Genomic DNA, 27,444 nt, shown 5'->3' on the forward strand with positions numbered 1-27,444 from the left:
GGCAGGTGTGACCGTGGCCCGCCCGCGAGAAAATAAAACCATTTTTAGTGCCGCGCATTTTCCATCACTGACCAGCTAGGTGATTTTCAATTGCTTTTATGTTATTATTTTGAAAAATGTATTTTCAGGTGCACCAAAAAAATTAATTAATTTTAAAAACTTGTGTGATTAATTGTCAATACTGAATGTCTGGGAGGGAGGATCGCCATCGTTATCCATCTGGTCCATAAATTCGTCTAAACGCTGTAGAGATTCCATAGCTTCCTGAGATTCCACGTCTTCAATGTTATTCAATTTTTCGGAACTGTTTGGAAACTCTGCGTGGACGATGGCCTGCTGACCATGATCTTTTTCAGAAATCCCGTAGCTTCCGTATATTTCACGAAGCGTTGTGCGGGTAAGATTTAACTCGCGCATTCCAAAACTCATCTTTTGAGCAACCTCAGCGGCCTCGCGTCTGGTGGCCTTTCGCTTATCATGCGATAGTTGCTCGACTTTCGTGCGATGCATTGACCCACTTGACGCCGACGACCAAGAGGAGGCCGACTTGCGGGAGCGCTTGATTATTTGACGGCACTTGTTGGTAATGCCACCCACGATCTCGGACACCAGGGCGGTGGCCCCTAGAAAGTAGCCTAGTGCCATGAGCAGGAACATGCCTTCTGTATCCGCCGTAGTTAATTGGCGCTCTTCCTGAATAATTTCACGTAAGGAATTCGAAGAACTGGCCTGGAGCAGGCGACCTGAAGATGATCGCTGCATAACCCAGCTTACTTCGTTATTGATTTTTGCAATAAGACCGCTTTGCTGGGCGAGTAAAATCATCGAGTCTATTTTCATTTTATACACGGACTCTCGGGGAAACAGAAAGCCTATTTGGAAAAGGGCAAAACACTCTTCACTTAAATGAAGCGCCGACCGCCGAGATATATTTCTGGAATTGAAAATCGTTTATGTTAGCGGGTAGGTAAGATTATTAATATAAGATCAATCTTACTCATCTGAAAAATTTGACTGTACCAGATATTCAAGCTGGGCCTTTGAGCCAAGAAAGGCATAGTTCCAAAAGAAGCTCTGGGTAACGTTGCCAATCCCCTCATCTAGGGATCCGACAAACTCCATCTTCTTGTACAATCTAGACGTCGGTATGTGGGTGGAGTTCTGGAACCAGGTCTCCCAGCCACCATTGTCTTTAAGTGGGAAGCCCGAATATTATTTAAAAATCTAGCGAGCCTTACATTTTCTTACTTAGGGTTCCAACGCGAAAGAACAAGCCCAGCAGATCCAGCACAGAGTCAACGGTGTCGGGAAACGCTGGTAACGTTACGAATGCAATGATGGAGCCTGTGTAGCAAGATGTAATGATAATTGTAAAGAGCCAATATGCTCCAATTAGAAGGCGTGTGGAAATTTTCCGCGTGTTGCTCCACGAGTATTTTCCGGTGAAGGAGAAAGCGTTTGTGAACATGCCAAACACATACCAAAACATGTTCTCTACCTCACCCCAATTACCCATTAAATGGCTAAGTGTCAAACGGTCGGTAAAAACAATGGGAAATATCCCCCCGAGGTAAACGCAAATCAGAGCTACCCAGACTGGCCATTGGAACGGTCCCATGATAGCTCTGTATTTCGGCAGCGCCTTCGAGGCAAGTGTTATAAAAGCTGCACAATCGCGAGAGTGTCCCACCGACATGGCTGAATCCATCAGACGTTCCTGAGTTATGTATATACCGGACATACCAATGTCTACTGTCCTCTCTATAATCTGTTCCTGGATAGTGTCCACTATTCCGCGAGAATGCGACCGTGTTGGAGCCTCAGTGATATCTATCGAGAAGTTTAACCGCTTAGATATCATTGTCAGCAGACGAAATTCTACTCCGTCCCATCGCAACTGGCCCATTCCTGAGGAATCTAAAGTGCGAATGCGAAAAATAAACGGTGGCTGATTTGCAGCCGAAACTTGAAATCTGTGTCCCGCAAAACCATATTGAAACTTCGATGGAAACAGATTGATATGTGGACGTGACAAAGCTCCCTTTATCCAGCTGGTTAGCACTACCGGAGTATTTGAGCCAAGTCCATCTGCATAGAGCTTGTGGGTGTAGAGCACGTATGGGCGCTCCTGTGCAGAGAGTGTTAATTAATAGAAATAGATAAATGAAATCGATGTTACATAATTTATACTCACGCGCATCGGATCAGCCATTAGTGACTCTCCAATAACTAGCAAATTTACTATGTTTGAGGATAGCTCCGAGGACAAGAAATCCCGGAGTTTCCATTGTGTGGACCTTGAGACAAGAACTACACGACTTTCAGTTTGCGGACCTAAAATCTTTCGTGTCATTAATGGGTCCGAAAGAAAAAGAATGTAGCTCTTGCAATTGCTATCTATATGGGTCGTGAAACGTCTATTTTTTGCTTCATAGCCTGAATTGATTTCCCCATGGTAGAAAGTAATGGGAATAGTCTGAAAAGCAAATAATATTGTAATTTTATTTATAGCTTATACCTGGAAATTTTGTTTAAGTTTGAATTGTTTATTAAAGGGCATTGTAATTTAAATATAACTCGATTAAATACTATCGATGTCACAATCAATTTCTTTACAACGGAACAAACCTAAATTCGATTAGTACTGAAAATAAATTTGGTTTACCTTTAATACTTATGTAGACCATCAATTCCGACAACTCGTTATATTACCTTAATTTAACATTTTTAAATTAGTGTACAGTCGTGTTTTAAACTTACCTTAAACAAATTCTCTAAAATCAATCCGTCAGACTTTTCCACAAAGCTATCATAATATATGACCGGTGGACATTTATTAAGGTACTCTTGGGCAATTTTGTTAACCAGCCCAACCAATGAGTTTGTCTGATCGAAGTTATAGGAATTTACGTGAAACTTACTGGCCAAAAGTTCGCCTCGTGGCTTCGGATTACCATGAAATGTGGGGTCAATACGGCGTTTCTGACGTAATTTATTTTCATTTTTACCGTCGCACTTTCCCACACCAAAGATTTCTTTGTTTAACTGATAGTGATTGATAAGCCGCTGGCTTATACACTTCTCTTGATTATAGGCAGATTTATCCTCTTCAATTAAAAAGGCTTGCGTCGTAAATAAGACAAGAACTACCCAATAATATGACATGTCGAGCACAAGTTTTGAGTTCGATGTGTTTACAGCTGTGAGCCTATTCGTCTTTTTATACCCTTATATAGTTTGAAAGCTTGCACGCTAGGGTTCATCACCTCTCTAATTATATAGGGTTCAATATCGTTGTTAATGCAAGGCTAGTAATTGTAACACCTGCAGCAAATATTTCATGTTGCTGCTATCAGAAAATTAGTTGCTGTGTTTAGAATTAGTCCAATGTATGGAAAAGTAATTATAATTTTAATATTACATTTTATTGCAAGTATACATACATTTATATATAGGTATATTGTTCTATTTTTACAAAATCTAGCACAAAATATTTAATTCACTCTCATTTCTAAATTTTTTGTATATTTTGCGTCTGCCCATTATAATTAAGCTTTCTATATTTTGTGTGCCCTTACAATATATTAAGTTTGAATTATTTAATTGTCATTTTTGATTATTGGATGTGTGGTCCTCGTAATACTTTCGCATATACATTAATATTAAATCGTTAACGACAAGCGTGCATGATGCTTCTATCATTGAACTAAATTAAATCATTTAATGTTGAAAGACTGTATCAATTCAGGGGAATTTAGCTCTTGTTATTTTCAGCAAATAAAATAACTTAAACTTGCATCCGAACGTTTATCCTAATGCACCTAGACCCAATACCAATTTGGCTTTGACAATATTGTAATTAAAACTAGGCAGTTTAAATGGAAAAAAGGAAGGCTCGTGCCAATCTAATAATACATAAATTCAGCTGTATCTCTTTATCACATGTAAACGAAACGTTATATTAGCCTAATATCTAAATGCGCTCTTGGTGTGTGGACTTAATGCATCCAAATCATACTGAGAATTTTATTATGTTCAAGGACTCGATGCACCAATTACGCCTTTTTTTTAGTACTTATTTGATTACGGTTCTATGTCTAATTGATTTACGTTTACAAGGGTCGTTCTAAGATTGCGTGTGCAACTTGGAGAATAATCAATGTATCGTAAATATCTATAGGAATATACAGACAGGTATGGAGTATGTAAAAGGGAATAAATAATTTGTATTGACATGCTGCAAAAATATAACTAGGGTCCTTTAAAAGAATTAGCTAAAAGTATGGAAATTGTTAGAAATCATTTTAACGAGTGAACTCCGTATTTTGAGCTTAAATGTTTACGCCTTTTATATTTCAGTATCTTGGATTGTCAAGTGTCCCTTCTTGGCTACTGATGGTCCATCCGAAAATGGTCAACGAGAGACCTCCGATTTGGAGTCTTACGCCGTCGGCTCTTCAACTTCATTATCGATTCGGGAAGATCGGATTCCAGATTTTCCAGTCCAGGGGTAGATGTCGGGGCAGGGCTGACACGTTTTCATGTATCGGACGCCGGACTTGTGCCACAAATTACACACTTTCGGGTTGTTGCAGCGTTTTGGTCGATCCTAGTTTGTAGTCAACTTTAATTGTTTCCCTAAACTAGATTGTTTTTTAACTGTGTATACTTACCGAATAATCGCACTGAAATGGTTGGAATGAGTTAATGCGCGATATCGGTGTAGGGTCTCGCACCCATTGTAGCGCTTGCCAGTTGGTTATGATCCACACATCTTGCATTGCATTGATGGCATCGAGGAATTTTATAAAGCCCTCCTTGTGATGGGGCTGGGTAAACCATGCTGCGTGGTAGAACAAGCCAAATGGTGCTCTAAAATATATAGATGAACAAAGTTATTAGCCATTGAGACAAAATTCAATCGATTCAAATCTAAACCTAAATTAGGTCTTTAGTAAAGGTAGTTTACCTGTTTGTGGTGTAATGGCGCTCAAAGTTCTTCATAATCATCTTTGTCACTCCATCTGCATCGCTGGGGTTGGAACAAGCGTCGCCCATAGAACAGCGGCCTCCGTTTAGGTCCTGCCACATAACCATGGGTACTTGCCAAACACCAGGATAAGAACGGGTAGGGCAAGGTGGAATCATGCAGTCGTGGAATATCTTGTAGTCGAGCGTGTAGGGCCAGGAGGGTGGTCGGTTCTCGTAGACAGGCATGGAAGAGTCGTAGGTGAAGTTTGAGTCGTACAGCATTTTGTACATTTTGTTTCCGCCCACCGACAGGAAAGGAGCACGCATGCCTCGAACATCCGACATCTTGACACCGCCGTACGCAGCAAGGATCTCTCGTTGTCCGGCAATTTCACGGGTCCACTTCTTCTGCGAGAACTGCTCGCCAAAGCTGTGGCTGTAGATCAATAATGCACTTGTGGTTATTTCTATTGTTAGCAAGCGAGAACGCTCTAGTCGACTTTCCCGACCATCAGACCCGGTACTCAGATTGTGGAAGTGCGAATGAACAATTTCAACATCGACAGACAAGAAAAGTGGTAAAGTCAAATATAAAAGCAAGACTTTTTTCAAAACGGTGGGCGGGACAATTTTGTCCGGTTTTAGGGCGTGTTCAACTTCTGAAACAAACTGATGCTGCGTTTTACTCTCTAGAATAGTAATAGTGTTAGAGCTTTTATATTGACCGAGATTCTGCGATCGCACGGACTGACAGAGGGACACACGGAAAAATGATTAATGAACCTAATTAAAAATGTATAAACGTTTTTTTCCACATATTACACACCTTCCAAGTGACGGGCTTATAAGTGTGATTAATATTTTGTAAACTAAGCGGCTTTGGGTTATTCTTTGTGAGATTTGAAATGAAACGTGATTAACTACATAAGTACCGTGATTCGGCGATACCTCTACTCTTGACTTTGTTGTGTATTTCATTGTCGGGGTCAAAAAGAAGTTCCATTTACTTACGAAACTGTATGCGAGGCCATTTCATGTCCATCGGCGTAAAGATTCTGCACTTGACTGTAGTCAGTCCACTCGTGGGAAACGTAAAAAGTGGCTGTGATGGGACAGCCGTTTGGATTGACGCGACCTTTCTCAAACAGATCCGTGTATAACTGCTTGTTTAGGTCATTAACGGAATCGTCAAAGGTCAAGAGAACGATCTGAGGGATGCTTTCAACAGGTAGTTCGCCTAACAATGCAGATGAAATGTGGGTGAAAAAAGTACGAACATCATAGCAGGGGATATATGTAGAAAGAGCAACCCTTTTAGCAAAGCGCGAACAAGATACCGATGTAGACTGTGATCAGAGGCGCTTTAGAAGAATGAGACCTTCGAAAGTGGCAACGCGTCTTAACGCAACTTACGAAACGCTGTGGGAGGCCATTTCATGCCCTTGTGAGTACAAATCCTGTACCATGCCGTAGTCGGTCCACTCGTGAGATAGGTAAAAAGTTCCGCGCCACGAACAGCCGTTCGGATTTTTCCGCGACTTATTATTAAAGAGTTCCTCGTACAAGTCAATATTAATGGTGTTGACGGCATCATCAAACGTCATAAGTACAAATTGCGGAGTATCTGAGGCGTTCAATCCGCCTACGCATTGGTTTGCATTATTGTTATTATTAAACATAGGGGCCATTGGAACATTTAACATTTGTGCAATAAAATCGTGATCTGCTTAACCGGCATGTACTTACCAGGAATATCCCTTCCTCCGCAATAACAGTCTGGCAAAAGGCATACGTCCTTTCGGCACTTGGCGGCCGTTTTATCTGGTGTAGGCTGTGGGTAAATGGGGTCGGGGCGGGTCGGTGGGTACCGGTATATATCCACAAACTCTTGAGCCTTTGATACAATTGTCCCCGATGGCTTAAGCGTGGGGCGTGTTCGTCTTAAAAAGTTTTAAGCTATCTTACTGAGCAAAAAAATATTAAATGATTGCTTACGGTGGGTGAGTTCCGCGGTTGGGCGTGGATTGCAAGTCTCTATCCTGATTGCTGTACATGGCACTGCCCCGGTTTCTATTGCTGTTTCTAGATTAAGTTTTATTTGATATAGTTGTTTAGAATTGTTTGACAAGATCAGGTAGGGTCAAAGCTTCTCTACTCAAATATAATTTCAATTTCAATGGCATTTACTATTTTGTGCTGCACAAATACACAAGAGATACTGATGAATGCAAGATTAACTGTTTGAATGGTATATGTTGGTTAGTAATCATTACGAACTAGTAATTTTAACTTTTTACCCCCTTCACCGCCAGCACCAACATAATTTAATTGCCCAATTCATTTAACTTTTATGTTTAGTGAGAACCAAAAAGTTTTATAGCATACTTATGTGTTTCGTTTTGAACGAATATACAGACTGAGAAAATACAACTATGTAATTGTATTAATTATGCGTAAGGACCGAAGAATTATGCTAATGATTCACAATATGTAGCATAAGTTGTCAGATTTATTTATTGTGAATAAGAGAAGTTTTTATCCAAGCAGTAGGGATTTAAACTGGAAGACAATGGCGCGGACTAAAGGGTTTATTATGGGGTCTTAATATTTTTTCCCCTTGGCAACACTCAAGCGGTCACTAAATTTATGCTCGGTAAAATGTGCAAAAAGTTTGTTTACGTTTTGTTTGGCTTTATTATCAGTGGCGTATCTGAAAATGATTTAAATAATTTGTATTATCAGTCTCTGGTTTAAAATAAATGTATCCTTTCTGAATACAAATTGTAAATTTAAGGAAAGTAATATGTATATCTTTATTGTTTAACTTATTAGTTCTCATGTGATTGCTATTTGACAATTAAAAAAGCCATTTGATGCAAATATAAAATAAATTAAAAAAAAAAAATTTTTAGGGAAATACTAAACAGTCCATCACCGGTACGAATATAAGAATAGCCAGTTATCGGTTGACGGAATTTAATAATGACAAATTTCTACAATTTATTTACTAAAGTATTTGCAACATTTTACCCAGCAGCTTAAACGTAGTAAGAACTTATGTGTCTTTGTATTATGTCACCGGGGGATTTTCTGTGTAATTGAACACCACTGTGACTATATACATACTATAAGTACATAAATCGAACACTGTTCAATAGGTGTTGGGTGTTTAGCAAAGAGTACTGTTGACACGAGGGAGACAACAATCAACACCAACCAAATGGAAGAGTTACTATAAGTACGTAAATTAGAGGTGGGTGGATGGGGGTGGTATGAGAGACTAGAGAAAGCTTGAAAACAGTACAATAAGAACAGTACAGTGTTGAGTGGGGGCTTGGTTTGTTGTGTTCAAAACGAAATTACGGTGATTCTAATAAAGGAATAAAGAGAGCAAAAAGATAGTAGATCGACTGAGCTTAGAAGCAAGATTGCTTGATACGGGTATCTATACCTTGAAGAGATCTCGTTGCATTTGGCGTTTAGTGTGCTATCGGAGCACTTCACCGAGGCTGAGGCTGCGGGGCCATTTTGGTTGACGCTGCTTGTTTGGAGTTGGTGGTTTTTATTGTTGGTAGCGAAGCCGATTTTGAACTTTTGGGTTTTACCCGCTGACACTGGTGGCTGATAGGTTGAGGTGCTAGGGCCAAGGGCAGCGGCAGCAATCGACGACTTAATGACATTATTCACCCTCGAAGCGCGCGCAGTGTGCGGTGCAAATGGGGAGGGTGTAGCTGTAGCGGTGGGAATAGTGGGGGCGGTTGTCAAAGAAACTGGTGGGGCTTTTAGGGTTCTAGGGGTACTAAAATCGGGAGTGCTTGGTGTTGTTCTTTCTGTTGAAATCGAATTAGCGGTCAAGATGTTAAGAGAGGGCAAAACGGATTCTGCCTTGGATCGGATTGGAGATAGTGTCGCAATAGGCGTGGTATTAGGATGCAGGGTAGACGTGCTTGATTTTAAAGTGGTCGTTACTGGTCGGTCGGTGGGCAAGTAAAGCTGCTTGATCTCACCGATGGCGGACCTTAATTCGGGCAGTGAGTACTCATCAACGAATTGGGAATTCCCGCTCTCATCGCTATTGCTGTTGCTGTCACTGCCGGAAAGAAACTGCCTCAGTTGCTCAAGGACGTTGGCGGATCGGAACTTCTGTAACGACCCGTTTGGCGATGTTAAATAGCCTGAGTTCTGAAGACTGTCTGCTAGAGTGTGCTCCGCAGTTTGCTGTCGGTATTTGTTTGAGTAAAGGAACTTGACAGTTGGACGTTCTGTTATCGATACCACGTGTTCAGTGGAGCTGTAGTCCATCGCAGTTTCTTTTTCGTTTATGCCATTCTGATGCCTGGCCTCCAAAGGCTTGCTAATTAAAGCCTCAGCTCTTGGCTCATCCGAAGCGCTAGCTTCATTTTCGATTGGTTTATGTTTCAGCGAGTTGCTAAGAACATTTGCTGCGCTAAGGGCGGAATCTTTGGCTTGCAGTGCGTCCTTAAATACCGTATACTTTTCATGTGGCTTTGCTGTTGGTCCACTCAATAAAGACCTTTGATTGCCGATCACTTGCACTCGTTGCGGCTTTCGTTTAGGAAACGGAATGGGATCATATCCGCCGGGCAATCTAAGCTTGGGTGCATAAGTCGTGGGCTCGTCCACGCTTTCCCCGAGACTGTTTGAAGTGGCCGCCGTGTATCGAGAGCGCCCACGGGCACGCTTTGGGGCCTGTGAAATGTGGATGGCCGAGGAAGCGACCACGGCGGAAACCGTTGTTGGAACCTCAGTCGAAGTTCTTTCAAGGGGAGGTGGTTTCATGGTAGTAGTTGTTGTTGTTGTCGTCGTGGTAGTGGTAGTGCTAGTGGTTCGCAGCATACTTGGAGCAGGACGCTGAGGACTGAATGTGCTGAGTATAGCGTCGCTGACACTGAAGTTACGTGCGTTTCCGGTCTGCATCGTGGCCAAAACATCTTGACTAGAGTTCCTAATAGACGCCGTCATAAAGAGATTCTTTGGTGACTTCGCCGTAGTCTGGAGGAACTCCGGAAAGGCAGGTGCATTTGTGTAGCGGGGTCTAGTGGTTGTCCGCAGATGGTGATGCTGGTGCTGGCGATCTTCATGAAGCAAGTTCTCTAGGCTTTTGTACGGTGATACAAAATTCATCGCAGGGTTGGCTGTGACTCGATTTGGGCTGTCCTTTAAATAACCGGAACGTGACATATAATTCGGTCTTGGTAGAAAATCTGTTTCTCGGCTAGGCTGAGCCACCGATTTTGATGCGGTATTGGCCCTGGTAGTGCTGCTGGATTCGACTTCATCTTTAGAAGTTGTAGGAGCAGATGTAGTTGTAGTGACACTAGTAGATGTGCTGGAACTTGCGACTGTAGGTCTATGATGGGCCGGTTGTATGACGGGCCTTCCACTACGCCAAATGAGAAGAGGTGGAGCGTATGTTGTAGGTTTGATGTCCACGTACTGCTGAAATAAGTCAGCCAGTGTTGTTGGGCTAGTTGTGGTTGTGGTGGAGGAAAAACTATTCGTCCTTGCAATTATTGGATCCGACACATTACGTTCTCTTAGCTCGGCACGCAAACTAAAACCTTGCGATCCACTTTGAAGACTATATTGTATGGGCTTACTTGGTCTCGTTGTGCTTGCGCTTTCCATTTCTTCCGTCGGCAATCGCACTCCAATGTTTGTGGGAACTTTAAAACTTTGTGGAGGCACATCAGAATCGACGTATTTCTGAAAATGTTTGGACAGGGGCTCTGGTTTCCGTGAGCTCGACTCGTACGAGATGTCCTTGTCTCGAAAAGAAATATCCCTGTTAACAAGTTTATCTGGCACTTCATTCAGACGATTGCCACTCGGGCTTGTACCATACGCGGCGGCATTAATAAAATCTAGGAACTTTGCCGATGTGCTGGTTTCAAAGGAGCGACTCTTGGGGAGTTTGACCGTCTGATTAATTGTATGACTCTCGTCAAAGACAGCCTCAACGTTCTCCAGGTTGTTCTTACCGGAGCTGTCCTTTACCAGGGGCCTTTGCGTGGTGGTGGGTGCGGGAATTAGGGCAATAATTTGAGCGGGAACGGGAACTTTATCAGGGATTGATTCCGAACTTGTGGACTGGCGAGGAGAGTTTGTAAGGTTCTGAGCTTGAGGGTAACTGGTGAAATTTGTCCTAGGTTGACTGCTTGAGACTAGCCTTGCCAATGATTTAGCAACGTGTTGTAGTTTCGATTTGAGAAAAGGATTTGAACTATAAGTAAGGTGATTTGGGAAAGGTGTGGAGCTGGTCGTGGTCGTGTGAGAGGTACTGGAAGCTTTTGAAGTTGTTTTTGACTTGTCAGGAATATGTTGTTTATATGACTTATTTGCATGCGCTTTCGAGCTGTTGAAGAGACGTGTATTGGAATAAGTAATCACATAAGTGTTAGTAACGTTTTGATACGAATACGTATAGAGTGACCTATTTGCCTAGCCTTTTGGTTCTCAGATTTTTTAATTCATTTCGGTTTTTGGTTATCATTTTGGTTTTCACTTGGGCTGCAATCTGAGACGCCTGCCTTTTACGAATAGAAGCATGCTCATGCGTACCTATATTTCGCATCACCTAACCATTATCTTATGAATAGTCATGCAATGTATGTGAGTACTTAATCATATTAAAAGGAGAATCAAAAAAGAAATAACGTGACATATGTGTCTAAACAGTCAGCATAGCTTTAGAACCTTGTCACGACGCAACGAAAAGGTATATCAAAATGTTTTAAATTCCGATGCAACTTCGCTGATGCTGTAGATATCAATTTGAATGTAAAACTTGTAAAAAAATGCATAACTTTGCTATAAGAGTGTAACTGTGTGATAGCCAAAATTTTAAGCTGCACGTGGTATGTAAGTATGGTATATTAGAAGCTATACGAAAATCGGCTTATGACTGCGCCGCGATTACGTAAAAAGATACTTTTGTTCAGATGTTGTTTCAGAGCGTGATTGCAATGGATAGGTAAAATACCTTGCAAGTTTTGATGTTGTCGTTGGAGGAAATGTTGATGTGCTTGTTATTGTTGAGGACTGTGTAAACGTAACAGCTTGTGTGGTCGTGTTGGAAATCCTTGCATGGCTTCTGGTATGTGGCGGAGTCGTCTTCGTGTTTTGCGATCGTGTTGGTGGCGTCGCGGTGGGCTTTTCGGTATGACCCACAACATTGGCAATCAGGTCAAAGTCATCCGTACCGGTATGGGGCCTTGCCTTGGCTCCAGTGAGTGTACGCTCGCTCTGGTCGTAGTCTTCTGCCGACCCATAGGCGTAGTCGACAGGACCGCGCTTCGGATCATAGGGCGTAGTTATCCTTTCGTAGTATGTGGGATCTTCCGGTGGGGATGCGGGCGTCGTTAGAGTGAGTGTGCTCGAGTGCCTGGCTGGGGTATCCAGTTTTTGTATGACCACATGTTCTGCCCTGATAGATAAATGTATTGTGGTTGGGTGGATACGTATTGTCTTGGAGGTTGTGTAAAAATTTTGATGCATGTGTAGTGGGAAGGTGTAGTTTTACACTTGCTGGGGCTCTAACTACATTGCGGGACGAGGTCTATGGGACACTTCTCATTGCAGGACCTTCTTATGCTCTGCAAGGCTGACTGTTTTCGTGTGATTGAGTTTTTTCGTGGATGATCTCTTTTATAATGATTTTAACTTAAAGAATGCCGCGGTTTCAAAGCATTCTATTGAAATGACTTACCTTTGGGGAGCACGTGTGGGCTGATCGTACGCATTATCCTGCTCAATCTAAAAAGACATGAAACCGTAATTAAAAGTGGCATTATAAAAGATACTTATATAGGTTTTTTTTTACCTGACCATTAATATCCTCGTCATAGTCCGAGACGTATGCTGGCTGGTTGGCGTAAGAGGGGGGCTTCGGAGTGGCCGAGAGCTCTAAGGGGCGGTATGTTGCGTGGGGCTGCTGCTGGCGCACTGTGGACTGATACTGGGGGGTAGGTGCTTGCTGCTGCTCCTGTGGCTGCTGCTGTTGGTACTCTATATCCCTATATAAATCGATATCGTCGTCGTAAACCGAATAATAGGATGAGTCATAGGGATGTGTTGGGGCGTGTGCCTGCTGCTGATGTTGTTCTTGTGGTGGCGCTTGTTGGAATGGTGTTGGCTGTAGCTGTTGTTGCTGCTGTGGTTGGTAGCTGCCCCCATGATTGAATGTGGATGCATTATAGTAGTTACGATTGGGCTCTAACTGTTGCGGTGGAGCTGCTGGCGTGGGCTGTACAAATATATTAGCGGGTTGCGGAGCCCCTAGCGATGACGGTGAAGACGACTCAACTCTGTTCAAGTGGTTGTATTGGTTGTTGATGATTTGTGAGAGTAGAGTTATCGAATAAATAGCGAATATTATATACATTGGCAAAAATTCACATATGTTATTGGGTACATTAATGAGAAACTAATGTTGTGTGTGTAAACAAGAAAGATAAATATAAAATGAGAACAAAAAGTTCTACTAATAATGAGTACCAAAGATGAAAGATGGAAAAAATAACTGAAAGTGATTAGCACAAGAAATTAGCTGGGATTAGCGTTAGAGTTATGGTTAGAGTTAAAGGAGCCCAGTCCACAACATTTGTTTAGTCAACTGTACAGCTTGATAATTTCGTTACGTGAAATTGCTTAGTAGTGGGTCTTATCGTATACGTATAAACGGTGTTGCCACCGAGTGGGTGGACCGATGTAGAATATATGGTATATGTACATAGAACACTTGTTTTCCGTATTCACTAAATTCTTGTGTATCTGTGTAGCGGCACTCTGTAATTCAACTATCAGGGATTTGTGTCGGCTCGTATAGCTACCTGTGTCTTTCTGGGCTTGAGCCGGCATGTATTGAGTTCAATGGAAGGCCGCCCGGATTGCTTTGCTTGCTTGAGCTTAAGACAACGGGACTGTTTTCAGTATGGTTCTTTATTTCCTTTTGTTCATGGACTGGAGAAGCCGTCATCCATTTTTGTTGTCCTCGTATGCGTGGTCGGATTGTTGTAAAACGCACTCGAGTTGACTGCTGCTCTGTGGTGGAGGAGATAGGCCTTGGATGGGCTGTTGGGCGCACACTGCGTGGAGTTGTAAGTAGTTTGGAGCTGGATTGTGGGGTGTTGGATTCTGGGAGCTTGGGCAGCCGCTGCTTTAGCTCTTGGAAGATGTCACTAGGAAAGCTGATAAATGAAGGCACGTCGGCTTCAGCACTTGCTTGGTTCAGCTTGGTGAAGCTGGGGAACGGACGTCGAGTTGTCGTTGCCTCTAGGAAACCCGTCTGGAAGTTGACTCGCCCTTTTCCTGGCGACTCAGTATTGGGCTTTGCCGTAGCCAAATTTCGGCGGGGAGGGGCCATGGTCTCGGACACTGGCATATAAGGGGGTATTTGAGACGGAGGCAATATGTCTTCATCCTCTTCGTAATCCTCGTCATAATAGTCGACGCTCTTGATGGTCGTGGTGGTTGGCATTCGCATAGAAGTGGTTGATGTGCTGTAGGCGGGACTTTGGCTAGAGTTTCGCGCGTTGAGTTGGTTCTGTATGCCCTTTATAAAGTTTTCGTAGCCTTTCAGAGTCCTCATTGTAGTGGGAGTGCTTCGTGTCGGTGGTGTCGTCTCGGGTCTTATCCGATTTTTGGACGCTGGTGGGTTCGGCGTGATGGCTTCCTGGGTGGTCGTAGCTGTGTTGTTCAAGGTGCTGGTACTGCCAGTTACGGGGCGTCGACCAACTATCGGATTGGGCACATTTGTATTTCCGTTGTCGTCGGTACCTAACTCTTTAAAATACTTGATCAACGGATTTACGGCCGGGTTGACACTGGCCAAATCGCTGTCCTTAAGATTAGCCATGAACTCGTTGATGTCAAACTGAAAGTTTGTGAGCTTTGACTTAGGCGTTGTAGTGGGCACATCGGGCAGCAGCGTTTCTGATGTGCTGACAGACTTTGTGAAAGTTTGGTAGGATTCAGGAATAGTGCTGTTGTTGGCGTAGCTAATGCCTACGGGAAGGTGTGAGAAGTCATAAAATGGGGCTTGCTGCAGACGATTAGGTATTTTGTAGGCCAAATTTGGGGCAGACACCACGTTAATACTCTGAGTCACGTGCAGCGGCGTGACTGGGGGCCTAACTTTAACTGCAGAATGGCCGATCTGGTTTGGCGGAGCGGTGCTAAAGACACCCTTCATCTTTTGGTTAGCAACAATGTTGTATTGAAAGTAGTTGCTCTCCGTCGTGCTGCCATGTCCGTTAGAGGCAATACTATACTGGGATACCAACTTTCCGGGATAGTTGGGATTTAAGGAGGTTTGACCAGGTTTTTGGTTGTTGTAGAATCCGCCCATTGTGCTGTACTGACCGCTTGGTGTAACCTGTTGTGAGATCTTAGACGGGTCTACTGGGGAGTAGTAAGTGGTGCTAATTGTGGGTACGGGTGTGACTGCTTGAGTGGGAACCGGGCTCACTGGCTGATTTTCCAATCGGAAGTACGCAAAGTTATCACTCTGAAGGTGCTTGCGCTGTTCTTTTAGCTCTTTCAACTGTTGTATCAGATAAGGAAGTAGGTCGCCAGCGTTAGAATGGTGCTGTAGGTTGTTAGGCGAACGCGGACTAGCTTGAGCTGCACCGGCAGCTTCGTAGTAGTTGCCGGCAATGGGACGAAAGTCATCCTCCAGCGGTGGTGGAGGCAAAGACAGATTGTAGCCGGTGTAGGCCACTTTCTGCTTTTTCTGAGTGAGTGGACCAGCGGAAGCCAATTGTTGCTGCTGATGCACGTATGAGTGGTAGCCGGGTAGGTGATTATAGTTGGGGTTGCCGTACGGCGGTTGGTTATGGACAGGATTGGGTGGCGTGAGGTATGGATTATAGCTTCCAAAGCTGTATCCCGTTTGCTGAGAAATCGGTGGGGAAGGGGGTGCGTCAATGGCGCGGTAGTTTTGGCCCGGCCACTTCAATGATGTATGAGGAATGGGTCGCAACTGGCGTGGTCGTCTCTTCGACTCACCCGTGGCCACATCATCCTCGTCTCCATGTCCTTCCATCAGCTGGCTGTCTTCGCCAGGAATTTGTTCGTAGTCGAATTCCATTGCGGTTTCGCTCTTTAGCTGAGCGATTTTTGAAGAGTATTTACGCAGCCCACTAGCTGCCGGCGCATTATCGTCTAAGCGTTCTTGTGAACTGTTAGAGTTATTTGAAGTCTCAGTACAAACAGAGAGCCCGATATGACTGTCATGCTTCAATACATCGCTTGAACAATTTGCGTCCTTGTGATTTTTTTCTGCTGTAGGTTCCTTACCGGAAACTTTCGTCGGCTGGGCACTAAGGTCGCGGCGATTGCGCTGCCTATTTTCATGAAGTCGGTTGTGGGACAGTTCGATCGTCTGGTCGTCCTGCAGGTTTTCGCTGTTCGTGTACAGTGTTTTTTCCAAAAGCGTTATGGTTGTCCGGAGTTTAAGTCGGAATGTAGATGTGTCGGTGTCGGTTGGTGCAAAAAGATAGCGCAGTATGCGTTGTATGAGAGAAAAGATCATGTAACATAATGAGTTGCATAGAATTTTGAGTTGACTAGCATCAATATAGTAGTGTCATCGATTAGAAAGCAACGATAGTGAGATCTAGTGAGACTTGCGGCAGGAATGACAGCTTACCTATAGGCGGTCCCAAAAGCGTAAGATCCGATTTTTCCACTTTGAGGAATAGAATTGATACTAGCTTGGTGAATAATACCATCCCGATCGCGTTGAACTTGACTAACAGTACTTGGTTGGCCTCGATACACTCTCTGTTGACGGTCGGACTCCTCTTCTTCCACAGGCGGCAACGATTCCTGCGCATCGGCATACAGCTAGATTACATAAAATATTTATGATTTGTTTCAGTTTTTAAAGCATATTTAGTTTGAAAAAATCAAATAGAAAATGAAAAATTAAAGACAGTCCACGTATTGATGAATACACGAAGAAATAAAAATCTGCTAGCGATTTGATCTTAAGTAGCCATACAACAATCAAATGGTAGCGTATAATCGAACTAGCAAAAGCGGTGAAAGTGTAAAATGCGATTTGAAAAAGGATCCCCCAAATGTAAGGTGGTATCTATCCCTGACTTACCTTTGCAATGTCCTCCTGGGAGTCGATCAGAGGTTTTGGTTGGCCACGCGACGTGATGACCGGGTTTGGTGACACTCGCAGCTCCGGTGGAGGAGGCGGTATGTTCTGGACCTGCGCCTGGATTACCTGTGGTGGAGAACGATGGTACTGTGGCGGCTCGGTGGCCGCCTTCTGCGTGCCACCCTGACTGCCGAAAGCGGATCCAAAGCGTATTCGGCTCGGCACGTGCTGCGCATGGGGTTCCCTTTGGCTCTGGGCTTGGCTTTGTGCAGGGCTGCGCTCGGAGGGTGTGTCCACCAACTCACAGCCGACGTTTCGCGGCCAGTCGCAGGTCTGCAGGTCGTGCGAGTACATCAGGCCGCCAGTGCAACTCTCAAGAAGCGCTCCTCCAAAGACGCACACGTAGTATTGGGTGCAATCCGATGGGTGCGGATAGTATCCGAACTCCTCGGGGCAGTCGAAACTAGGGCCATTGGAGGTGTTGGGCTTGACGTTGGTGCCGAAGCTGCGGGAGCTGGTTACGCGTGAGGGTCGTTTACTCTGTGCCTCTGTGGGTCCTAGAAAAAAAAACTACATTGAACCATGTTCTTTTTTTTTGGGTACACATTTTGCATTCACGAGCAAATTCGGAGGTATATAATGCCAATAGCTCAAATATACTTCAGTCCTTATAAAACATGTAAAGATGCGGGGAAATGTATATGTTTGTTAGTGGAAGTGTCCATGTATACTATTTCTTTTTATACCCGTTACTCGTAGAGTAAAAGGGTATCCTAGATTCGTTGAAAAGTTTGTAACAGGGAAACGGAAGCGATTCCGACCATATAAAGTACATATTCTTGATCAGGATCAATAGCCGAGTCGATCTGGCCATGTCCGTCCGTCCGTCTGTCCGTTTATCCGTCCATATGAACGTCGAGATCTCAGGAACTACAAAAGCTAGAAAGTTCAGATTAAGCATACAGACCCCAGAGACATAGACGCAGCGCAAGTTTGTCGATAGTTGTTTTGGTAATCATACTTTAAACATTATTAGCATTTAAAGCCCCGCACCAAAAACTGTCAGTGTGGAAATTTCTCCTTTGCACTTCCACCAGCTGAGTAACGGGTATCAGATAGTCGAGAAACGTTCTCTTTTGTTTTACATAATAATGTTTAAAGTATGAGTACCAAAACAATTTAAATTATTGAACTTATACGAAATAAATGGTCATTGCGGGACAGAATACATCCCTTTGCGCGAAAATGTGTCAAGGCTCCGGACAGGCATTTAGTTGACTCTATAACTGGGATACCATGCTCCGAAAATTGATCAGGCATGCATCTGCCTATGGCCCTTTGCTCTGATGTGAATATTTGCTAAAGTCTGCTACATTGATCGAGTCTAACGATATATTCACTAAAATAAATTTGTACGTCGGAGTTAGACAATGAAATCCAATCACGTGCCAATGGTAACTGTCCATGCAAGAGCGTTAGAGCTGCCAACAGCATGGATGACATTTGTATTAGGTAGCCCCCACTTGGCAGGACGGTCGCTGATTGTTTGCTGTTGGCTGTTATGGGTTTGTGGCGCAGTCGTTACGAATGCTATGGAATCCGACTTTCTGCTCCACTACACAATATTACTGTGTACGCTTCGTATTGTATTTTGAAGCCAGATCAAAAGCTAAAGCTTGAGTCAAAGCGAGGCCTGACAGCTCTGTTGTGACGCAACGCGCAGTAACTCGACCACAATCTTGAATGGTTTTGTTTGGCTTTGTTCGCTTAATTTTCGCTACATTATTTGTGTTTAGAGCAAATAACTACTTTAATTTATTGCAAGGAATACGCTGTTGTCTGAATTTTCGCGCCATCAGCTGATGGAGAATCATAGCTCGAGATTTTTCTCCTAACGGTGTCGCAAACCGAGCAATAAACACAGAATCCAGAGCCTGACAATTCCGACCATGGTTCAGCTTCAGCTTGGCCTTTTTGGTATGCTATGCAAGCCATAAAACGTAGTTTGATGATGAACTTGACTTTCATGTCAGTCGGAAGCATCAATAAAACTTGGTACTTAGGACATTTTCAGAAAAATAATCATTATGCAAACTGTTTTGTATTAGAGATGCTGAGATGTATACCCCAATGAAGCTGTGCGATATTTGTCCCCGTTCGTTAAATAAATAAAAGGCAGCCGTGAATGGAAAGAGATGACTCTAAGGTTTAGGTTAAGAGATCAAGTTTAGTTAAATACACAGTTTTCGTGCGCAAGGCGATAATCTATGCGCCATTTCTTCAATGTATTATTGAGCGCTTGTCACAACATTAAACGATGAGTGATGATATCTAGGGTGGGTATCAGATGTGTCACTGCTGCTAGGCAATAAGATGGCTGGAAAAGGAGGCATTTCAACATCGCCCCTGAAGCTATAAAATTGGTAACCGCCAATAGCATGGCCAAATTTAGACAAATTGCGCGAACCATTGCACTAATTGCCACCTCGTTCGGCAGCGTCAAACGCTGCCTCGAGATCTTATTTATGTCATCTGTAATGAGCTATTGGACAATACTGCAGATGGTAAAAGAGGCAGTTAGGTCAAATTACATAAAGCATTTAAATACATCTGTTTAGTTACGTTTCGTATATTTTTTTTTTTTTACATTTATTATATTTATTTCACTTCTAAGTACTTATTAATTGGAAGCATTTTAAAATTTATTTGATTTACTTAATTTCTTATTACCTATAAAATGGGTAATGAAAAAAGTTTAGAAAGTATGAATGTGGCAATTTTAATAATATTAATAATAAGAGTGGCTCCATAAATAACTCAATTTCATTTTTTCGTGTTACGCGTTTGAAAGTTTAATTAAACGTAGTTCGTTGCCGAAGTCTTTCGATTCACTGGGTGCGGTTCGAAATTAAACGCACACCCGCCAGATGGAAATATAAATCACTTGATGCCAGAGTGATATACATGTGACCAGTATAGAGTATTTGATAGTCGGAGCTATCGACTATTGCGTTTCTCTTGCTTTTATTTTCCATCGACTGGCCAAATCACTAAAATTTTAGTCCGTACAAACTAGCATTTTATTAGAGTATTTCCGGTCTATAAATGCCATTCATGCCATATTCTGCTCGGGTCATGCCACAAACCATCACAAAAAGTAAAGGATTCTCAAATGTAAATGGTTTAAAGTCTTAATTTAAGATAAATCATTTCGTGCCACCAAAGTAAACCAAGTTTGCAGTAAAATTGCTGATATAGGAGACTTGGGTAGTCTTAGATTGTAACAAATAAAAGTGAATAGCAGCAGTGTGCCTAAAGAGAAACAAAACAGGAAATATCCACCTCTTACTCTTGCCCCTCGCCCGGGTACTTTTCTTTTCGTAGCTGTGGGCAACATTCAAATACTAAGCGAAGCTCCGGCATGAAGCGCTTTTTGACTGTTATGCAACTAGCCAATCGACTGGCTTTATGTGGCCACTCATACTCGAACAATCGAAAATATACTTTCTACTGTAACGCAGCAGTGGCTTGGTTTTCCTCCTAACAATTTTTGGGAGAGAATGCTCCAGTTTACAGGCCAACTAAAAAGCTGTGTCGGCGGATAAACATAAGTACTTTGTGCACAGCAAAGTTTTCTTGGTGCGAAGAAAACAGAGAGCGGTTGGGTAGTAGGAAATTTCTAGCGTTAATATGAACTAATTTCTACGTGTTAGAAGATGATATTGTGGGCCTAGTTTCCACGCCTGATTCTGCCTATACTCAGTTAATGGCTGACTTAGATAAGGGTACTTTTATCTTTATTTATACCTGCAAGCCTGTGCCCTTACACAGCTACTATAAGGATTTAGATAAAACGGGGTGAATTAATAACATAGTGTTTGGGCCGATTTTTAATAAACTTAGTCATATGCAACGGCCACCTGTACCATGTCAGCAAGCAGACATGTTAAAAAACTAGACTTTGCTGGCACGCAGCACAGCTTAAGTTGAGTGCGACAAGCCGGCCAGTATGTGCACTCGTTATGACTGGCAATATGACTCTTGTGGCACACGTTATTATCAACTGGGCAACTTTTCAAAATGTTAATTGGCAGCCAACTTTCAAATTTTTCGATATATGTATAGCATTCGTAAGAGCTTTCCGTTTTCCCTTGGACTGCTCTGAACTTTAAATGCGCCAGGTTCCTAATTGAGTCAATGGGTTGTTCTAGGGATTCGAAAATTATTTCTGGCCATAGTTTGCATTTGAGCTGCCTAAAAGTGAATGCTGGCCAGCATTGGCGACAAAGACCTAAAGTAAACGGACCGAAAGTGGGTCAAACCGAGAATGTTGCATAACCGTCAGATACACAACCCGCTGGTGAACGAGACATTCGTGCTGCTCCACTGTGTGTGTAAGTATCTGAGATCTTTTTGCTAGAGGCTGTAGCTAGACCATGCGACTGCAACGACAGCGACAACGCTACATAGTGGTACTAGGCTTACCACGCCCTCTTTAAATTTGATCACTTTCGCTTTGTGTAACTGCAACTGCGATTTATGTGCTGTGCAATGTCCGCGGTTCGTGTGTCGCATTGGCAATAAGGCAGTCATACCTAGTATGCTCTATACTAGCTAACCAACCACAATCCATACTGGAGACGGAACGGATACTTTACAAAATAAGTGGCCGGGCAGTGACTATATCAATCTATGTAGAGCACGGACTGAGGCTACCTCGGACTGGGAATAGAAACTCGGATAACTAGACCAACGGCAAAGCTGGACTTGCTTCATAAATTGGAAAGTAATTTTGATGTTGTAAAACGCTTCGAGGGCGATATACTGCTATTGCACGGTTGTCGCATTAGGTGGCAGTTTGTGTTTGTCATAGGAACGGGTAATGCTCCTATTTACATCGTACTTCCATCGCAATTGTTTTTTCTGCTTTCCGGAATTGCTCATATTAGGAAATTTGATTTGTATAACCGTCGAGCGTCAGTAGCTAACAAGAGTAAGAACACCGGCAATTTAGATATTTTTTATATTCTTGGCAACGCATATGAAACGGTCAAAATATAAGCAAGGAAAAAACCACAGATCCATTCTTCGACAATCTCTTGCTACTTATGTTTGAAAAATTCAAATTATGTATGTATGTATGTATGAAATGTATGCATGTATGTTGATGTACGTATGAATGCATGCGGTGTACTGGCATTTGCGGTGCACCGCTGCCGGTCGCTGGTATATATGCGCTGGTATGCTGGTATAATGCATGCTCCAGCGGATAACGGTTCGTTTAACTTCTTCGCAGGTCAAGGTACAGACAGACATAGGTAATGTATGTATGGACGTATGTATGTATATCAGATGGGCTGCAGTATTTACTGAGCAGCAACCAATTTTCGACGGACGTAGAGTCATGCAGTCATAAGACCGTTGTGGCAATAGCCATTTTCCTTTCTCTTTTAATTTAAATGAATTTGATAAACTCCAGGGCAACAGTAGACTGCAACAATGAACAGGCCAGCCTAGACCACTAATCCAAGCCACAGACAGGTCGTTTACAGCGAAACTACTTCATGGTGCCGGAAATATGTAGTTGTTGCCAGGCAGTCGTACACTTTTTACGTGTCTATTGCCTTAGATTGTCTTACTTGTTTAGACAAAATCTTAGTATTTTGAAAAGTACCGGCAGAAAATAGTTTAACTAATATAGAAAATTAAATTCAAAATTGTGTTTGTCTCTGCCCAAAAACAACATCTCAAAGCTGATCAAATCTCTTGCAATCAGATTTAAATTTGTAAATTTTGTAGGGAATTACAACTTACGCTTGCCATGTCAAGTTTCCGTTCTTGTTAAATTCTGAATTAGTTAGCCCCTTGGTAATGTCTGATAGTCAGTACATTGCCGAGCTTCTTGAAACCAAGGCGAACAGCGCAGTTTCAACTTTTCAGATGGGGCGAAGAGTTCCGCTTATTGTTCGACGCTTCCGCTTTTCACAAGCAATTTAAAAATAACTGTATAGCTAATATGCATTTTTAGCTTTCAAACAATTGAACCGAGAGGACGATGCCAAATTTTACATTGCTACACGCTGCCTTTGTGGGCTGCAGTTTTTTTGTCATGCCGGCATTGGCGTGATGCACTGAAAGTGAATAATGCCTCCTAATAACGATTTGATAGGACGGGTTGTGTTGAGTTTTAGGCTTCTTTATTTATTTGTAATTCAGTTCACCCGGAAAACACCCGCTGCAGACACAGTTTTCCTCTCCACTGGAAGAACTGAGGTGAATTTCCAAGACCCAAGACATAATTAAATCCCGAGCGAATCGGCTAGGAGAGCACGCAGCTAAAGATTGGCCAGTTCGTGTTCACCAAAAAATAGGTAGTGCATATTCGGCACATGTGTCTGCGGCACAAAAGCACATGTGTCTGGGACCCACTGCGAGATTTCTTCCTGAATGCTGCTACACTTAACTGACTGCTCAAAGAGTGCGTGGGCATAGTCGTTCGCTAGGCCGGTGCATTCAGTCTTAAAACCTGGATCTCCAGGCTTTTTGGTATTAAAATAAATACAGTCGAACACCAGGCATTAATCGATGTCTGCTGTGCGATTTGGTGCAAACTGATGTAAGCACATGGCCAGGCAGTTGGTGGGGCTCTTATTGCAACCGTGAGCAGTACACTCACTGCACGATATTACAGTTTCTATTAACATTCCCGAACCTCAGTTCCAGGGTATAAGTAACTTCAAATTCGCACGGTCGAAAACTCGGTCCGCACCCGACAGCTTAAAGCTGGGAACTCTTGCCTCTGGTCTCTGATATAGCAAGCACATTGTTTGCAGCGGCATTTCTCATGGAAACCTCCATGTGCTCTTTTAAGAAATAAAAACAGTTTTTCATGCATTCAAAATTGAAACAAGAAAGAACGCTATAGTCTATTTCCTCGACTATAAGATACCCGTCAGCTTTTGAATTTTCCTAGCCCCTCAGTTAATATATAGCAAAGAAAAGGCCACCACTCGAAGGCCTCCGGTGTGGAAAACAAATGAATTTGCCACACCCAGCCTTGTCCAGCCCATCCCATGCTGGAACATTGGGGCCAAGACGTTTTGCTAACGAGAAGTAGTTGCTGAATACGATCAGTTTTTAAAGCCCCCACAAATATCTATTCACCGATTTAGGTTTAGATCAAAGGTGTTTTTTTATTTTTATTTTGAATATGCTCTATATTCTATATATATACATTGTCCTATATTTTCACATAAATTATGCTCTGATTAAAACAAGGTTAATTTGATTAACAAATTATAGCAACAGAACGCAGACACAGCAATTGCTTGTGCCAAATACAAATGCAATGACAGTATTCCTAAGCTGGTGACTTCAGATTACAATCTAAAAGTGAGCGTTTTGTCGGCCTTTGTGGTGGTCTGGTCTAGGCATATTTTGGGTGTGCCCCAAAAGCTAAAGACTTTTCGGGCTCAGTACGAAAAAATATACAATACCTTCAGCAGCATAACTTCGACAACCTATCGGAATTTGCCTTCCTTCCATGATTTGTAGCATAGCATTTAAATAGATTTGCAGCAATTTACGGTCTGTATTACGATGCATTTAAGACTATTTGGCTATAAAACGAAAAGTACAAGCCACAATTACAATACTACATCAGTGCTTAAAACTCGAGCTAGAAACTAATTCAGGGTCACTTAACGCCCTGGCGTGTCTGCCAGCTGCTGCGGTCTATAAATGGCAGCTTCGCGACTGCTTGTTGCGCAAGAGAACCGAACAACCGCCTATGTGCAGCTTATGAATAAAAAGCTATAGCCATTATAGTTTCTATGCAGACCTGCGTCGGCGTCTGATCTGGTCTGGGCTTAGCCAAACAATACAATGAAATACGCTTTTTTAGACAACGCAAACAATTATAGCAGCAAAAAAGAACAATGTCGAGTCGAGTAGAATTACGTCTGGCTAATAAAATCAAATGGAGCTGGAAATAATTAAGTTCATCAGATTGGATTTTCCAGTTTTTTATTCTTATTTTACTTACAAATCTGCCTTCGACTATTGTGATTTCAATGAATACAGTGGGTAAATAGATTTCAGTCCGATGTAGCTATATCCGTCAATCCGTTTCTACTAAAACTAATAACTTAATCTTGAACTTTTTTAAACTTAGAAAAAAATCCATATTGTACATAATCTTCCTTTTATCGCAAACCGCTTTTATTCGATAAACAGCAGTTTTTTACATACATAATTAATGCAAGGGTATATAAATCAAGATGTTCGAGTCGACTCAACATTTTTCCTAGCAGCAACACTAAAACATGCAGCTTCAATTGGAATTCTATTTGATTATGGCAAATTTGCTGAATTGAGACATACCTATAATCAATTGCTTGCAAGGCGGTGCAGTGAGTTAAAGCTTAACGTGTATGCTCCGAAGCATAGCTAAGTAAGAAGCTTGAGGGAGTGCCCGCTCTATCTAACTTATTATAACTGGCTGGTGGTTTACAAATAATGCGAACCAATTAAAACCAGGTCTCTACAATGTCGTTAAAACAGTTCACAGCCAGCTGCAGCTGCATTGCTCTTTTCCACCGAGTACTTGCCAACAAGACTAAGCTGTCTGTCTAAATGCCATTATTTTTGCTCACCTTCGCTGCACCAACTTTACCAACTATATGCTGCAGGCGTATATAAATATAGTTGGTAAAAGGAAACATATCCCTCAGTCAGATCGTGGCTTAAAAGTTCTCGTTTCATGTATTCTTTGGTGATTGTTCTCGATTCTATCTGTGTTTTGGTAGCTGGGAGCGAGACTAGGTTCTCTTTTTGTGACGAAACGATGCCAAGGCTAGGTCTTCATTCAACGGCTAAATATGGTAATGAGCAGAGCACTTGTCTCGGCTTGTGCAGGGCTTGTTCAGCTGCTTATGCTACTGAGGGTGAACTGCCACTATGTACTTTAATTAAAAATATTAATCCGACCAACAGTTGAGAGAAACAAAAAGCGAATGAATCTGACGAACAGCCGATCCACGATGATTTACATTAGTGCTGTGTCAGCACAAAAAATTTTCGCTAACAGCTTCAGATGACCTTCACCTCTTGCAGCCAAAGGGTAAATATAAATCTAAAAAACGATTGCATTCCTAAATTTATTATTTACATTCATTTAACTATTAAAATGTGGATCAATCATACCAACTTTGTTTTTTTGGACGGAGTTAATAAGAGTCCTAGTATTTAAATGCTACAATCTCTAACATATTCCCTTCTGGGATACAGCTGGTTAAATGTTTCGGCTACTCCATGTCGTTGAACTTGAACCATTGGGAAGGAAAAAGTAGTCAGTAAAAGCTGCATCACTAGTACATATACTAGCAACAAACATGCACGGAAAACGAACAAATATTGAAAAGCGAAAACAGGCAAAGCGATAAAGTGGCATTTTAACAGCACCTGGTGACTGGGTGCGATGGCGATGTTACGAGATGGTAAATGCTGGTGGCCATGACACTGAGGAGGAAAGTATCATTTGCTTAACTGCTAGGGCCTTAAAAATCCGAAAACGCTTTTAGTAGTTGCAATCAAACAATAAATATTATTTGTATTTTTTTTAAAGAAGAGTTCTCGGAGGAACATACACGACAAGGAAACCTTAAAAGCCTAAGAATTCAAGATAAGTGCTCCGATATGTTTAGATCTAAATAGCATTGCAACCGGGGGAGCTCCTACAAAAGACATTAACCTAATAAATTGTGGTCTCTGCGTGTTGTGAGGCAGTTGAGTCTGCGTGCGTTCGCGTTCGGTACGACAAAGCTTAATTAACTGCTTTTAATCAAGATGTCTAATTGGCAGTACAAACACTGTGAAGGCAATGATTATATAGCCATGAGTCAAAGTCAAGCCACAAATAATCAAAACGAAAGAAAAAATAAACACGAAAATCTTGAAGAAATTAAAAAAGGAATTTTAAGAGCCACATATATAAAATATATCAACAAATATTTAAGCCTACCAAACTTATGTGTGCTGAAGGATGTGATATGTTAGTGTGGCTTTTCTTCTGATCGTCAACACAAATGTTGATTAGATGACGCATATTAATCTATCGTCTTTGGGGAACCGCTTACTTTGTTTCATTTGTACACATCACCTGCTGCCTTTATTGGGAATTTTCGATGATCCGACGTAAGTTCTTTTTTAGCATATACTTAAATTATGGGATATTTCTATCCGGTTTTCTCGATTGATTCTATCCACCAGCTTTAAAGTTAACCTCCGATAAATTATGCGAATTTAATATTCGGTACCTGGCTATACCGCTTTGTAAAAGA

The 27,444-nt window shown here is 42.3% G+C and overlaps 1 protein-coding gene across 16 annotated transcripts in view; it reads right to left on the reverse strand.

The window, feature by feature from the left end:
• Nucleotides 1-4,323: 4,323 nt before the first annotated feature.
• LOC6526244 (mucin-5AC) overlaps nt 4,324-27,444 on the reverse strand; it is a 42,071-nt gene continuing 18,950 nt past the window's right edge. For 5 of the 16 annotated variants that reach the window (XM_039371254.2, XM_039371257.2, XM_039371253.2 and 2 more), the window contains 12 exons: nt 17,105-17,661; nt 16,643-16,839; nt 12,815-13,298; nt 12,701-12,747; nt 11,975-12,418; nt 8,423-11,347; nt 6,967-7,053; nt 6,718-6,911; nt 6,385-6,613; nt 4,970-5,407; nt 4,674-4,872; nt 4,324-4,609 (listed from right to left, as the gene is read on the reverse strand). In XM_039371254.2, coding sequence (XP_039227188.1) covers nt 4,442-4,609; nt 4,674-4,872; nt 4,970-5,407; nt 6,385-6,613; nt 6,718-6,911; nt 6,967-7,053; nt 8,423-11,347; nt 11,975-12,418; nt 12,701-12,747; nt 12,815-13,298; nt 16,643-16,839; nt 17,105-17,661 — 5,969 coding nt within the window. In that variant the 3' untranslated portion in view covers nt 4,324-4,441. Of the gene's footprint in view, nt 4,610-4,673; nt 4,873-4,969; nt 5,408-5,982; nt 6,209-6,384; nt 6,614-6,717; nt 6,912-6,966; nt 7,054-8,422; nt 11,348-11,974; nt 12,419-12,700; nt 12,748-12,814; nt 13,299-13,823; nt 16,398-16,642; nt 16,840-17,104; nt 17,662-27,444 lie in introns of all 16 variants that reach the window. The other 11 variants (XM_039371268.2, XM_039371258.2, XM_039371256.2 and 8 more) reach the window with 11 other exon arrangements.

The sequence above is a fragment of the Drosophila yakuba genome, chromosome 2L (genome assembly GCF_016746365.2).
Source record: "Drosophila yakuba strain Tai18E2 chromosome 2L, Prin_Dyak_Tai18E2_2.1, whole genome shotgun sequence".
NCBI lineage: Eukaryota > Metazoa > Arthropoda > Insecta > Diptera > Drosophilidae > Drosophila > Drosophila yakuba.